The sequence below is a fragment of the Oncorhynchus keta genome, chromosome 26 (genome assembly GCF_023373465.1).
Source record: "Oncorhynchus keta strain PuntledgeMale-10-30-2019 chromosome 26, Oket_V2, whole genome shotgun sequence".
In the NCBI taxonomy this organism is placed as follows: Eukaryota; Metazoa; Chordata; class Actinopteri; order Salmoniformes; family Salmonidae; genus Oncorhynchus; species Oncorhynchus keta.
The window spans coordinates 13437088-13452798 of NC_068446.1; the positions used below are offsets into that span (position 1 = coordinate 13437088).

General features: G+C 44.2%; 1 protein-coding gene across 2 annotated transcripts in view; it reads right to left on the reverse strand.

Moving 5' to 3' along the window:
- Window positions 1–6711: 6711 nt before the first annotated feature.
- Window positions 6712–15711, reverse strand: part of LOC118371481 (CMP-N-acetylneuraminate-beta-1,4-galactoside alpha-2,3-sialyltransferase-like) — a 101739-nt gene continuing 92739 nt past the window's right edge. The window contains exon 11 of one of the 2 annotated variants that reach the window (XM_035756938.2): window positions 6712–7330. In XM_035756938.2, coding sequence (XP_035612831.1) covers window positions 7226–7330 — 105 coding nt within the window. In that variant the 3' untranslated portion in view covers window positions 6712–7225. The remainder of the gene's footprint in view (window positions 7331–15711) is intronic. The other variant, XM_035756937.2, reaches the window with a different exon arrangement.

A 15711-nucleotide genomic window follows, 5' to 3' on the forward strand; every position in this document is an offset into this window, starting at 1 on the left:
GCAACTGGATCATGGACTTCCTGATGGGCCACCCCCAGGTGGTAAGTGGCAGCAACAGCACATCTGCCACACTGCCCCCTCCTGTACTCCCTGTTCACCCATGACTGCGTGGCCAAGCACAGCAACGATGAGACAGCCGTGCTGTCTCATCGGGAGGAGGTCAGAGACCTGGCAGTGTGGTGCCAGGAAAACAACCTCTCCCTCAACGTGAGCAAGATAAAGGAGCTGATCGTCAGTTACAGGAGAAGGAGGGCCGAAAACGCCCCCATTACCATCGACAGGGCTGTAGTGGAGCGGATCAAGAGTTTTAAGTTCTTTCTGTCCACATCACCAACAAAATATCATGGTCCAATCACACCGATCGGGAGCACCGGGACATTTTCCGGTGCCCTGAGGGTTGTTTTGACCTACCGGGAATAGGTAGGTCAATACTTGACCACCGATAATATTGCAAGCAGGAATGAGTTGACGGAGAATCCACGCATCAGGCGCGACTCTCACTCTCTCGCTGCAGTCTCCCCGCGACGCACATAGCAACCATCTATCTGCTTCGCACAGCGAAATGGATGGTCAGAAAAGGGAAGGTGGAGCAGAGAGGGAGAGAATAAAAAAGAGGAAGGCCCTTGCCACAGACGCAGCTAAATGCTGCAAAATAAGCGACATGTTCGTCAGTAAGGGACCAGGTCAGTCAAAAACACTAGCTAAAACACCCACACGACACCCAGCATGGCTAGCTAAGTAGCCTAGCTAATAATAGTGACACAACAGCCGGTAGGCTAAACAGTTTGCACGTCTTACGTCTTCGTCGAGGAATTATATCATAGCAATGAGTGCAACATAGCGATCATAATATGACATTGAAGGCAACTAGTAAAAAATAGTAAACCTAGACTATGGACAGCATTCAGTCTTGACTCATGTCACATAAGCTAATAAAGTGCACATACACTGTCCAGCGAAACAGGCTACAGTAACTTAACCATAATACATCCATGAACGTAACACAGTAGCCTGTGTGACACAACACAGACAACGACAAAGTCCATTAGAGCCATTAGTACCAGCATTACAAGTTACTACAATAATATACAGCTCTGGGAAAAATTAAGAGGCCACTCCAAATTAAGAGACCGCTCTTAATTTTTTCCAGAGCTGTATTACACTAATGATAGTGTCTATGATAATAGAGTATTTTCTTTGCAAAGGTGGAGAAGGAAGCAGCAGCACCACTAGGGCTTCAGGTGCTCCTGCAGAACTGGAGATGGTGGTCAGTTCAGAGTCAGACTCCGAGCAGGAACCTTCAGGTACAAGTAAAGAGCACAAACCTAAACATGTAGGCTATGATTTCAGATTCATATGTGCTTTATTTATGAGATTATCAGTAGGACTGTAATCGGGGGGCATACAATTGATGACTGCACAAGTTATACAAGTTTAAATTGAGGTTATTTACAATGTCTCATTCTGCAGAGCAGCCAGATGTGCAGAGAGAGAGAGGTTCAGAGCCCAGTACAGGGAAAATAGAATGGGACAGCGAAAGCACTGAAAATCCATTTGATTATTTTGCCCGTCCTCAGTCCAAGGATTTTGACTTATTTTTTCAGTATCACCCAAAACAAACCCCTCAATGAGTCATTCCCAATGTATTCCACTCCAAAAATGGCACAAACAGAAAATGGATGTAATAAAAGTAGCGAGACTACATATAGACACAGGTTAGTCAGGCTGATTGAGGTAATATGTACATGTAGATATGGTTAAGGTGACTATACATATATGATGAACAGAGAGTAGCAGCAGCGTAAAAGAGGGGTTGGGGGGAACACAATGCAAATAGTCCGGGTAACCATTTGATTACCTGTTCAGAAGTCTTATGGCTTGGGGGTAAAAACTGTTGAGAAGCCTTTTTGTCCTAGACTTGGCACTCCGGTACCGCTTTCCATGCGGAAGTAGAGAGAACAGTCTATGACTGAGGTGGCTGGGGTCTTTGACAATTATTAGGGCCTTCCTCTGACACCACCTGGTGTAGAAGTCCTGGATGGCAGGCAGCTTAGCCCCAGTGATGTACTGGGCCATTCGCACTACCCTCTGTAGTGCCTTGCGGTCGGAAGCCGAGCAATTGCCGTACCAGGCAGTGATGCAACCACTGCTCTTGATGTTGCAGCTGTAGAACCTTTTGAGGATCTCAGGACCCATGCCAAATATTTTTTGTTTCCTGAGGGGGAATAGGCTTTGTCGTGCCCTCTTCACGACTGTCTTGTTGTGTTTGAACCATTCTAGTTTGTTGTTGATGTGGACATCAAGGAACTTGAAGCTCTCAACCTGCTCCACTACAGTCCCGTCGATGAGAATGGGGGCGTGCTCGGTCTTCCTTTTCCTGTAGTCCACAATCATCTCCTTAGTCTTGGTTACGTTGAGGGATTGGTTATTATTCTGGCACCACCCGGCCAGGTCTCTGACCTCCTCCCTATAGGCTGTCTCGTCATTGTCAGTGATCAGGCCTACCACTGTTGTGTCGTCAGCAAACTTAATGCTGGTGTTGCCTGGCCATGCAGTCGTGGGTGAACAGGGAGTACATGAGGGGACTGAGCACACACCCCTGGGGAGCTCCAGTGTTGAGGATCAGCATGGCAGATGTGTTGCTAGTGACGCGAGCCTACCAGATGAACTAAATGCCTCAGGGCGGCAGGGTAGCCTAGTGGTAGAGTGTTGGGCTAGTGACCGAAAGGTCACCACCTGGAGGCGGTCTGTCAGGAAGTCCAGGATCCAGTTGCAGAGGGAGGTGTTTAGTCCCAGGATCCTTAGCCTAGTGATGAGCTTTGAGGGTACTATGGTGATGAACGCTGAGCTGTAGTCAATGAATAGCATTCTCAAATAAGTGTTCCTTTTGTCCAGGTGGGAAAGGGCAGTGTAGAGTGCAATAGAGATTGCATCATCTGTGGATATGTTTGGGCGGTATGCAAATTGGAGTGGGTCTAGGGTTTCTGGGATAATGGTGGTGATGTGGGTCATGCCAAACCTTTCAAAGCACTTCATGGCTACGGACGTGAGTGCTATGGGTCTGTAGTCATTTAGGAAGGTTGCCTTTGTGTTCTTGGGCACAGGGACTATAGTGGTCTGCTTGAAACATGTTGGTATTATAGAATCAATCAGGGACATGTTGAAAATGTCAGTGAAGACACCTGCCACCTGGTCAGCACATGCCCGGAGCACACGTCCTGGTTACCCGTCTGGCCATGCAGCCTTGTGTTTGATGACCTGTTTAATAGTCTTACTCACGTCGACTATGGAGAGAGTGATCACACAGTCGTCCGGAACAGCTGGTGCTCTCATGCATGCCTTAGTGTTGCTTTCCTCGACACGAGCATAGAAGTGATTTAGCTCGTCTGGTAGGCTCGTGTCACTGGGCAGCTAGCGGCTGTGCTTCCCTTTGTAGTCTGTAATAGTTTGCAAGCCCTGCCACATAAGACGAGCGTTGGAGCCGGTGTAGTATGATTCAATCTTAGCCCTGTATTGAAGCTTTGCCTGTTTGATGGTTCGTCGCAGAGCATAGCAGGATTTCTTGTAAGCTTCCGGGTTAGAGTCCTACATCTTGAAATCGGAAGCTCTATCCATGGCTTCTGGTTGGGGTATGTACGTACAGTCACATATGGTGTTACTCACATGTAATCAACCTTGTTCTAACTGACACCACTGGGGTTGTTGTGGCAAGTGAATCCCTTTTCTCACTACTGAATGACATTGTAGTGTTCGTTCGAGATTCCTACAAGCGCATGAAGCTATGGGAGGAAACCAGTGAGGACAGGAGACACAGACGGCTTGATGTAATTGATGAAACACGCTGGTGGGCCAAAGACAAGGGCTTGAGGAAAGTATTTGGAAGCTTTGCAAAGCCTGACCATGCACTTTACACGAATGTGGTCATCACTATGGAAATAATGGAAAATAATGTAACAATAAAACCTGCAAGGCCCAAGGGTACAAGGATGCTCTCCCAAAGTATGAAACCATACTTACAGCTGAGGTTTTTCTCAGGATCTTTGAGCAGACATCCCCTCTCTCTAAATACTTGCAAACAAGTGGCATGGATATTGTAACAGCACAGCACTTGGTTACGGGAATGGAGGATAACCTGAGAAAGTGTGACAAGACTTTGAGGGTTTGAAGAGGGCAGCAGACAACTTCGTTGAGTGGGCCAATGGCATTCTGGAGGAGTAGCAGGACTGTGATGCCGAAGCGTAGACTGCTCTCCCAGAGAAGAGAACAAAAAAAAGAAGAGAAAGCCAGGTGAGTTGGCAGAAGATGAGCCCATTACTAATGCAGACATGGATTACAAAATCAAGATCTACAATGTGGTATTGGACACTGTTGTTGAAAGTATTCACCTCCGTTAATGCAGCAAATGCAGTGCTGTATACAGATGTCTCCTGCATGAATCTGAAGCATTTTCTCAGTTCAAAGAAAAGGGCCTTCCAAAGACTATAACCCCGGTATTGTTATTTTATTGTGTAACGTTTTATTACATTTTTTACTTTAGTTGATTTAGTAAATATTATTAAAACTCCATTTCTTGAACTGCATTGTTGTTTAAGGGCTTGTAAGTAAGCATTTCACGATAAATTTGATACATTCGATTTGACTGTAAATTGCTAAGGACAAGAGCACACGCTAAATGATCAAAATGTAAATATCAAAATGAGAACTTGCAAAGAACACTGCGTAATATGTCGCTGCATGTGTAATTCCAGTAATATACTGTAAATTAGATTACAGTAACATTTTTGGAAGCGTTAAATGCATTACCGTAAAATAGATTACAGTAGCTGTACTGTAAAATTAATTCCAGTAAATTATTGGCCACTTTCTTCCAGTAAATTACTGTAATCCATTTTACTGTAATGTATTTTACTCTACCAAAAAGGTAGAAAATAAGACCATATGTAATTGATCAGAGAATGGCAGTTAAGACACCACATATTATTTCTTAAAAAATGTCAATGAATTTGGGCAAAAACAAAGAAATTATAATGTTTATACAACAACTGACAGTAGTCAGTAGTAACAGAGTATGTTTGCGGGCCATGCAGAGGCCTGACATAAAGGATGCATCCCAAATGACACCCTATTCCCTAAAGGGCTGCAGGTAGCCTAGCAGTTAAGAGCATTCAGGTCGCTGATTCAAATCCCCTAGCCAACTAGATAAAAATTGTTCCTTTGAGCAAGGCACTAAACCCTAATTGCTCCTGTAAGTCGGACTGGATAAGATTGTCTGTTTAATGATGTATAGGCTCCTGGCCAAAAGTAGTACATACAGTACATAGGCAATAGGGCAGGGGTCTACCACCCTGTTCCTGGAGAGCCACCCTCCTGTTTGTTTGTTTCTCCAACTAACCTAATTCAGTTAATCAGCCAGCTAATTATTAGAATCAGGTGTACTAGATTAGTGTTAGAGCGAAAACTTACAGGATGGTAGCTCCCCAGGAACAGAGTTGGAGAGCCCTGTAATTGGGTGTCAAGATAACAGCATTAAAACCAGAGTAACAGTGTGAAACGTGATCCAGGACAGTTCAGTGTTTGGAAAGATCACACAAAGCCCAGTGTTTCTCACAGAGAACAGTAAAATAAAATATAGGCTCTTACAAATAATATATGTTTATCTAGTGAGGGGATTGATTGTTCACTCATCTTCTTTGCGTTGAAAAAAAAAGACAGAGTAGAACAAAGTAATCTCTAAAGGTAAATCATTGTAATACATCGTAAAAGGTGGGAAGGAAGGAAGTTGAGCATCTCTGCTTCCTGATACAGTAGAACAGAATACGTATGTGCATTATTTGCTAACCCGGCGTCAACCATCCTATAATGACGAAGCCCAGATAAAGAGGGCACCGCAGCCATTACGAGATATTAAAATAAATAACAGTTTAAGAACAGTAACAGCAGTTTCTGCGATGCGTATGTAGTGACTGAATATATTCAAGTATACTGTATGAGCAGAGGTATGCACTTCTTCCTCCTCCAAAGATATTCTCGGTCCATCTTTTCATAATACTGTAATTGAGTCAGCAGTTTTAAGTTCCTCGGTGTCCACATCACTTGTCATGGACCAACAACACCACCACTCTTGTCAGCGTCTGTAATCCCTAAGGCGACTGAAGAAATTTGGCATGTCACCCCGGGTCCTCTCCAAATACTACCGATGCACCATCGAGAGTGCCCTGACCGGTTGCATTACGGCCTGATACAGGAATCGTTCCATTCACGCCCACAAGGCCCTCCAGCGAGTGGTGAAGACGGCCCACCGCATCACTGGGACCGTGCTCCGACCCATCTAGGACATCTACTCGAAACGGTGCCCGAGGAAAGCTCCAAGCATCATCAAGGACCTCCGCACACAAGTTGTTTACTCCCTTACCGTCAGGCAGACGGTATCGGAGCATGAGGTCTGATACCAAAAGGCTCAGTGACAATTTGTATCTACCAGCCATCAGACTACTGAACATTTGAACTTGACTGACCACCTTCTCTGATTCTCAGCACCTTAGCACACTTTAGCGCGCGCACACACACACAGGCACACACACACACACATGCACACACGCACACACACATTACAAATGCTGCTTCCAGACATATTGCGATTGCTAAATACTGCACAATTTAAACACTTGCCCCTAAATCCCCTCCTGCCCAAAACCCACAGATAAATGCTGGACTATAAATTGTGCCTTCCTGTATTATACTTATACAAAAAAAAATATTCTATTCAACTGAGCCATTTACTTTATGTTCATATTCTTTATAATTTATTATTGTTGTTGCATTGTCGAGAAAGAACTTGCAAGTAAGCATTTAGTTGGACGGTATACCATGTTTATCCCATACATATGACTAATAAAACTTCAAACTATTGTCACACTGCAGCAAATCATAAAATAGAATAGTATAACTCCGCATTCAACAGAGTTCAAGTTCCCTTTGTTCTAGAGTATTCTAGAGTGTTGTGTATCTCTCCAATGAAGTCCAGTGAAGATGCCATCTACCACAGTTATCTTCTGTCAGAGATAGGAACGCTTCAGAACCCTTCACCAGCCTTCTGTCCTGACAACAGTATGCCTCAGCCAGCGGTGAAGGTTAGGTTGAGGGGAACAGAGCAGGACGTCACAATGATGCCCCTGTGTTTCTCCTCCATATCTCTCTGCGATCTGGGATTGGCTGGATGTTGTCATCAGCACCCTGAGCCACAGATCCCATGGGTCAAGTCCTGTATAACCCCGGCCTTCACCAGCTTAATCAGGAACTCCTTCTCTTTAGAAATGTTATGAGTCCAGGACTGCGAACAGGAGACAGGGAGGGAGGAGAGGATAGGTGGGGAGAGAGGGAAGATGGAGAGACAGAATGGATAGGGGGGTAGAGGACAGGAGATGCAGAGGAAACAATTAGGTACTTTACAGGGGATGGACGTAAAAAGTAACATTCTTTGAAAATGGAGGCAGGGAGGATGACAAAGCTGTTGCGTCCACATACTACTACTTTACTTTCAACTTTTGATCACAGAGAGTTTCTCAGTGGAGGCAAAGGCGAGAGGTACAATAGAAGACCGAAAGTAAACAGACCATTGAGGTTGACAGGGACACTATTGTGTCTTTTTAAAAGGAGCTTTCTACACTTACGGAGCTGCACCTTAAATACAGCGGATGAGAGAGAGAGGAAACACCACATGACTGTACAATGTGGTTCACTAAACATTGTGGCTAAACCATTTTTTTTACAGTGGGCTGTTGGATGCAAAAGATAAGAGAGAAAGAGAACTGATTTATTATTATGGCTCCACGAGCTAAATGCAAAAACCATTCACAGCTCAAAACAGCCATGTCCATAGTGAAAGATCTGATGGAGATGCCGGTACATGACGGTAAATGATGATGGGAAAACTAGTGTCATTGCAGGCATGTTCAAAACCTTTTACTAACCACGACCACATCCTTTACAGGAACAACCTATCCCATACTTGCCTCTACTGAAACCAATAGCTGTTATCAAACAGTTGAAAGGCAATAGCTATCGTGTGTCTGGTCTAAAATATCACCCTTTTTGATTCCAGGTACAACCCTTTTGGGTTCCGTGTAGAACTCTCTGTAGAAAGGGTTTTACATGGAACCCAAAAGGGTTCTACCTGGAAACAAAAGAGATCTACTGGGAACCAAAAAGTGTTATTCAAAGGGTTATTATATGAGGGCAGACTAAGAATCCCTTTCGGTTCAAGATATTACCTTTTTTTCTAATAATGCAGTGAATCCTTTAGGTGTCATTAGAAAGAGCATATGATAAGTGTTTGAACAGTCTTAGCTGTTCAGTACATAGCTGTGTTTGTTTGCTCCATTCAGAGGCAGGATAGCCTGTTGGACTGAGCGGTTCTACAGGCACAGACCCAAAGGTCTTTGAGTGGGAGGCCCAGCGTTCATCTTGGAATGACAGCTTCACACGGGCCCTGGGTCACCCACAGAGAGAATAATGTACTACCACAGCTCTCAACTATACATGGCAGGGGGGTGGGAGTGGTGCTGCGATGGGTTTGTGCCACTGCAAACTAAAACACAAGTTGACACACGGAGAGTGCACACTGACATCTGGTTCAAAACAAATCAAATTGTATTGGTTACATGTACCAAATTTAACTGGTGTAAACTTTACATGGAAATGCAGAATACAAAAATACAAATATTTGCTACATAAAAAATAAATAGTAACGCAATTAAAACAATAACGAGGTAATATACAAGGAGTACCAGTATCGAGTCAATGGACAGGGGTACTAGGTAGTTAATTGAGGTAATAGCGAGAAATTTCCAAGAAACTGAAGATCTTGTACAATGCTGAGTTGCAAAGAAAAAGCCATATCTCAGACTGGCTAATGAAAATATAATAAGATGGGCAAAAGAACACAGACTTTTTAAAGAAGCTGCCAGACTTGTGAGGAGCCTGTTTCTCAAACTAGACACTCTAATGTACTTGTCCTCTTGCTCAGTTGTGCACCGGGGCCTCCCACTCCTCTTTCTATTCTGGTTAGAGTCAGTTTGCACTGTTCTGTGAAGGGAGTAGTACACAGTGTTGTACGAGATCTTCCGTTTCTTGGCAATTTCACGCATTGTACTAGCATTCATTTCTCGGAACAAGAATAGACTGATCAGTTTCAGAAAGTTATTTGTTTTTGGCCAGTTTGAGCCTGTATTCGAACCTACAAATACTGATGCTTCAGACACTTAACTAGTCTAAAGAAGGCCAGTTTTATTGCTTCTTTAATCAGTACAATAGTTTTCAGCTGTGCTAACATAATTGAAAAAGGGTTTTGTAATGATCAATTAGCCTTTTAAAAATATAAACTTGGATTAGCTAACACAATATGCCATTGGAACACAGGAGTGATGGTTGCTGATAATGGGCCTCTGTCCGCCTATGTAGATATTCCATTTAAAAAATCAGCGGTTTCCAGCTACAATAGTCATTTACAACATTAACAATGTCTACACTGTATTTCTGATCAATTTGATATTATTTTAATGGACCAAAAATGGGCTTTTCTTTCAAAAACAAGGGCATTTCAAAGTGACCCCAAACATTTGAACGGTAATGTACATGTAGGTAGGGGTAAAAGTGACTAGGCAATCAGGATATATAATAAACAGACCAGCAGCAGCGTATGTGAAGATTGTTAAAGTGGGTCTGTGTGGCATCAATATGCAAGTGTGTGTGAGAGTATGTAGTGTGTGTGTGTGTGTGTGTGTGTGTGTGTGTGTGTGTGTGTGTGTGTGTGTGTGTGTGTGTGTGTGTGTGTGTGTGTGTGTGTGTGTGTGTGTGTGTGTGTGTGTGTGTGTGTGTGTGTGTGTGTGTGTGTGTGTGTGTGTGTGTGTGGAGTGTTAGTGTAGTGGGAATGTGTGGGTAGAGTCTAGTGAGTGTGCATAGAGCCAGTGCAGGGGTGTCAGTGCAAAACAAGTGCAAAACAATTAAGATAAAGATTAAGATTAAGAATTAAATAATAAAGGGGATCAATGTAAATAGTCCAGGTAACCATCAGTCTTATGGCTTGGGGTTAGAAGCTGTTCAGGTACCTTTTGGTCCCAGACTTGGTGCTCCGGTATCGCTTGCCATGCGGTAGCAGACAGAACAGTCTATGACTTGGGTGGCTGGAGTCTTTGACAATTTTTAGGGCCTTGCTCTGACACTGCCTGGTATAGAGGTCCTGGCATTGTCGTGCCCTCATCATGACTGTGTTGGTGTGTTTGGATGATGATAGGTCCTTAGTGATGTGGACACTCCACTACAGCCCCTTCGATGTGAATGGGGGCGTGTTCAGCCCTCCATTTCTTGTAGTCCACGAAAAGCTTATTTGTCTTGCCCATATTGAGGGAGTGGTCTGCCAGGTTTCTGACCTCCTTGCGATAGGCTGTTTCATTAGCCTAGTGATCAGGCCTATCACCGTCATGTTGTCGGCAAGCTTAATTGCGGTGTTGGAGTAATACACGGCCACGCAGTTTGGGTGAACAGGGACTACACAAGGGGAATCAGCACGCACCCCTGAAGGGCCTCCTTCACCAACTAGGGGCGGCCCGTCAGGAAGTCCAGGATACAGTTGCAGAATGAGATGTTCAGTCCCAGATTTCGTCTAGAATGTCATTGTATGCTGTAGCGTTAAGATTTCCCTCCACCAAACCCAGATTCGTCAGTCCGACTGCCAGATGGTAGAGCGTGATTCATCACTCCAGAGAACGCGTTTCCACAACTCCAGAGTCCAATTGGCAGCTAGCTTTATAACCACTCAAGCTGACGCTTGGCATTGCACATGGTGATCTTAGGCTTGTGTGCGGCTGCTCGGCCATGGAAACCCATTTTATTCAGCTCCCGATGAACAGTTATTGTGCTGACTTTGCTTCCAGAAGAAGTTTGGAACTTGGTAGTGAGTGTTGCAACCGAGGACAGACAAGTTTTAAGCACTTACATGCTTCAGCACTCTGCGGTCCTGTTCTGTGAGCTTATATGGACTACCACTTCACAGCTGAGCCGTTGTTGCTCCTAGACATTTCCACTTCACAAGAACAGCACTTACAGTTGACTGGGGCAGCTCGAGCAAGGCAGACATTTGATGAACTGACTTGTTGGAAAGGTGGCATCCTATAACGGTGACATTTTGAAAAATTAACTGAGCTATTCAGTAATGCCATTCTACTGCAAATGTTTGTCTATGGTGGTTGCATGGCCGTGTGCTTGGTTTTATAGACTTGTCAGCAACAAGTGTGGCTGAAATAGCCGAATCCACTAATTCAAAGGGATGTTCACATACACTATATATACAAAAAAAAGCTGGTCAGCGCATACTCCGAGTACGTGTCCTGGTAATCCATCTGGCCCTGTGGACTTGTGAATGTAACCTGTTTAAAGGTCTCACTCACAATGGTTACGGGGAGCATGATCATACAATTGTCCTGAACAGCTGGGGCTCTCACACATGCTTCAGTGTTGTTTGCCTTGAAGCGAGCATAGAAGGCATTTAACTCATCTGGAAGCCTCCCATCACTGGGCAGCTCTCAGATGGGTTTCCCTGTGATAGTTTGCAAGCCCTGCTATATCCGACGAGCATCAGAGCCGGTGTAGAAGGATTCGATCTTAGTCCTGAATTGATGCTTTGCCTGTTTGATGGATTGTCCAAAGGCGTAGCGGGATTTCTTATTTAGCGTCCGGATTAGTAGTTGCGGAGTTGTGTGTGTGTTTGTGTGCTGAAGGTGATTGCATGTCAGCCATGGAGGGACCAGAGCAACCACTCTGGGCTCTGACATCCCTCAGTAAAGAGTGATTTATGACCAGGCAGAGTGCTGTGTACTTAACCAGCAGATCAGATGGCCCCCGTAGACACAGGGACTTGTGTTTGTCTGTGTCCTTAGTGTCTGTCTGTGTCCCTATTCCCTATAGTGCACTACTTTTTTTTTAGGGCTATGGTCTAAAGTTGTGCACTATTAAGGGAATAGGGTGCCATTTGGAACACAGTCAATGTGGTGCTTGTGGTAGTGTCTCCTCTTTAGAACTCAGCACCCACAGGCTCCTATGCACTTGACTTTCTTTACACATCCTACTCCACATCTCGCCTCTCATGTGGTGGTGGGAATTGGGAAGTAAAATGATGAATATAAGAGAGTAACCACGAGACTCTTGGGTATTAAATAATGACAGAAAGGTTTGTGTAAACTTCCACTGGGGAGAAGTAAACTATCAAAGCTAAACAGACAGGATGTTGGTGGGCAGGGGAGACAGGGACACACGCTTAGCAGGGAATGCTAACACATAATCACCGGCTGGCTGTAAGGTTCATAGCTTTGGACTTTGAGTGGGCAGATGGATGGGTGGATGTTACTGGTATGTTCCAGTAACTAAGGGTTCAGAGAACAGCCGATACCACAGCAACACAGTCAGTGACCTGTATGACTCATCATCAAAGGGATCCCCCGCAACGTTGTCTTTTTGTCTCTTTCAGATCAACCTAACTCTTTCATAAGGTGACCCTTTCACAACTTTACCCTTTCACAACCTAACCCTTTACAAACTAACCCTTTACAAACTAACTCTTTCAGAACCTAACCCTTTACAAACAAACTCTTTCAGAACCTAACCCTTTACAAACTAACCCTTACACAACCTAACCCTGTCAACACACTTAGAAATAAAGGTACTATCTAGAACTTAAAAGTGTACTTCTGCTGTCCCCGTAGGAGAACATTTAAAGAACCATTTTTGGTTTCAGGTAGGACCCTTTCCACAAAAGGGTTCTCCTATGGGGACCACCAAAGATGGCTTTTGGAACCCTTCTGCACTGAGGGATTCTAAAAGTGAAAAAGAGTAGCACTAACTGGCGGTGGACTCCAATAGAGGTGCTGCTTTAACATGTTGGTACAACTGTCCTCTGGTAGAAGGCAGATAATGACAAGTAGGAGACAGATGTACAGAACACACTTTATTCCACATTCAAGACAGACAGGCACACATACACACACAGATAGGAATTGGACTGATGGTAGTAGTGAAAGGGATAGTGGTTGTCTAGGAAAAGACAAGAGAGAAAGAATCAGACAATGTACAACTGTTATAGCTACAAAGGCAGTAATAACAATGTAATTGTAATGCTACCGTAGTAATAGCAGTGCTAATAACTGCATCATTGTAAAGTGGCAAGCAATATATTGGCTAATAGCACACAATGAACAGAACAGGCTACAGGATGTACAAAGGAATAGCAGTAGCATGAGCAGTACTAGTACGTCAGCAATATTGGCTACACAGAGAGGCTAGTAGGACCCAGATAATGTAGCACACAATATGACAGTATACATGTAGCACACTAGGTTAGGCAATAACAGGCTAGTAGTACAGGACAGTATATACAGAGGCAGGATAGCATGCTAGGCTGATAGACCACAGGCTCTTGGACATGGCAGACAACGTAAAAGCTATACAGTTAGCGCGCAAGGCTAATAGATAGCATTAGCATGCAATGATGTTAAGGTGTAGACAATAACAAGGCCATGGGGGCAGGCATCTTGGGAGAGACCAGGACGTGATGATGTTATAGGCCGGCCATCTTGGGTGAGTGTGAGACACAATAGGCTGGCAGCCATCTTGGCTCATGGAGTAAAATGGGGAAAGATTTTACCTCATAGCCTGAAGAAGAAAAAAGTATGTACCCCTGAACTATGCCATAAGGGCCAGATAAGCAGAACTAGTGTGGCTAGTACACAGGCCTGAGATAGTAACATTTAACCCTCAAACCCTTCCTACGAGGCTTGTCCTCGTAGGAAGGATCCAGTGGTGAGTTTTGTTGAGGTGGTGCAAAGTTCTTCTGACCTGTTGTCTCTCTGCACCCCAGCAGTAAAAGGCTACAACGTTTGTCTCTTCAGTATCAGAGATAGGGAGAAGGTTTGAATGGTTAATGTCTGAGGATTTATTGATACAGGTTAGAAGGTTTTGTACATAAAGGCTGCAGGTATAAATTACGCACTTCAGGAATGAATCACTGGAACCTAGGATAAGATAATGATCTTTAGAGTCTTCTGTAAATGGGCGGTAGGTAGCCTGGCAGGTAGGAGCATTGGCTAGGTACCCGAAAGGTTGCTGGATCGAGTCCCCGAGCCAACATGGTAAAAATGTGTTGTTCTGCCCTTGAGCAAGGCAGTTAACCTTTGTCGGTTTACTGCTTAGGTAGGCTACCATCCCTTGCCTCAGCTTGACCCCATTGTACAGTGGCAGAGACCACTTCACACCTCTGAGTTAGGGACCAGGTTGCAGTGGGAGAACCTATTTAAGTAAGTAAATACATTTTGAAAAATGTTAAAACAGTAATAGTAGTAGGATACTTTGTAGGCTAACTCAACTGAGCTGCAAGCTAGCTAACTTTACACACTGTTTAGCTAAGTTAATTAAATGTAATCAGCTAGCTAACTTTCTTTTCACTAGCTACCTTGATGTAATCATTGTAAATTAAAAAGACAGTCTCCAAAAGCATTTGTAGAAAACAGTCATGGAATTATTGACAAGTGTTACTCCCCTTTCCCGGGACGGCTAAATTAGCCCTCCCCAGCGCCCTTCCTTCGGCAAATCAGATCACGCCTCCATTCTGCTCCTCCCTTCCTATAGGCAGAAACTTAAACATGAAGTATCCATGGTAAGGATTGTTCAACGTTGGTCTGACTAATCAGAATCTATGCTTCAAGATTGTATGTTGATATGTTCTGAGTTGCCTTTGAGAATAACATTGACGTATACACTGACTCAGTGACTGAGTTTATCAGATCAAATCAAATCAAGCTTTATGTTTTTTTGCCAACCGAGGCATGGAAACCTCTCGAACCAGCTAAGGTGTGGAAGCCCGATGAGCCAGCTGAGGCAACCTCTGGTTCCTACAGCAGCGGCACCCGGGCCCGACATCACCAACAAAACAGAAAACAAAAACCTCTCTGATGCTTCAAATATTGGTGTCAGCATTCTGTAAGGACAGACGCTGGAGACGAGAAGCAAGTACAGGGAGAGAACATTTCATGAAACACGGACAGGAATAGAATACGGACAGAGTCTGGGCAGGGGAAAACAAAACAACAATAATGCTGACACAGGGGAACTGAGGAACAGACAGATATAGAGGGGCCAGGTGTCCAGGTGTGTCCAATGAGTGCTGATGTGCGTAATGATGGTGACAGGTGCGCGTAATTATAGGAAGCCTGGCACCAGAGAGGAGGAGCGGGAGCAGGCGTAACACAATGACACAAACCGAACAACTAAAAAGCACCCTAAGGAAAATAAAAGCTAAAAAGATGTGTCCACAGTCCACATATGTCCAGAGTTTCGGTCTCCCTCAGGTTCTCTAGCAGGCTATTCCAGAAGCATAATAACTAAAGGCTGCCTCCATGCCTCTTGGACCTAGGCTTTGGGATAGTTAAAAGGCCAGTGACAGAGGACCTGAGGGACCTACTGGTTTCATAACTTAAAAGCATGTCTGACAAGTACTGGGGTGCACAATCATGGATTGTTTTAAAAAACAATAGAAGAATCTTAAAATGTATAAAAAAAACTCACAGGCAGCCGGTATTCATAGAGGAAGTGCATAGAGGATGTTGTTCCCACTGTGACGAATCCAAATAAAATAAAATAAATTATTGGCAGCATTCGGACAAAACT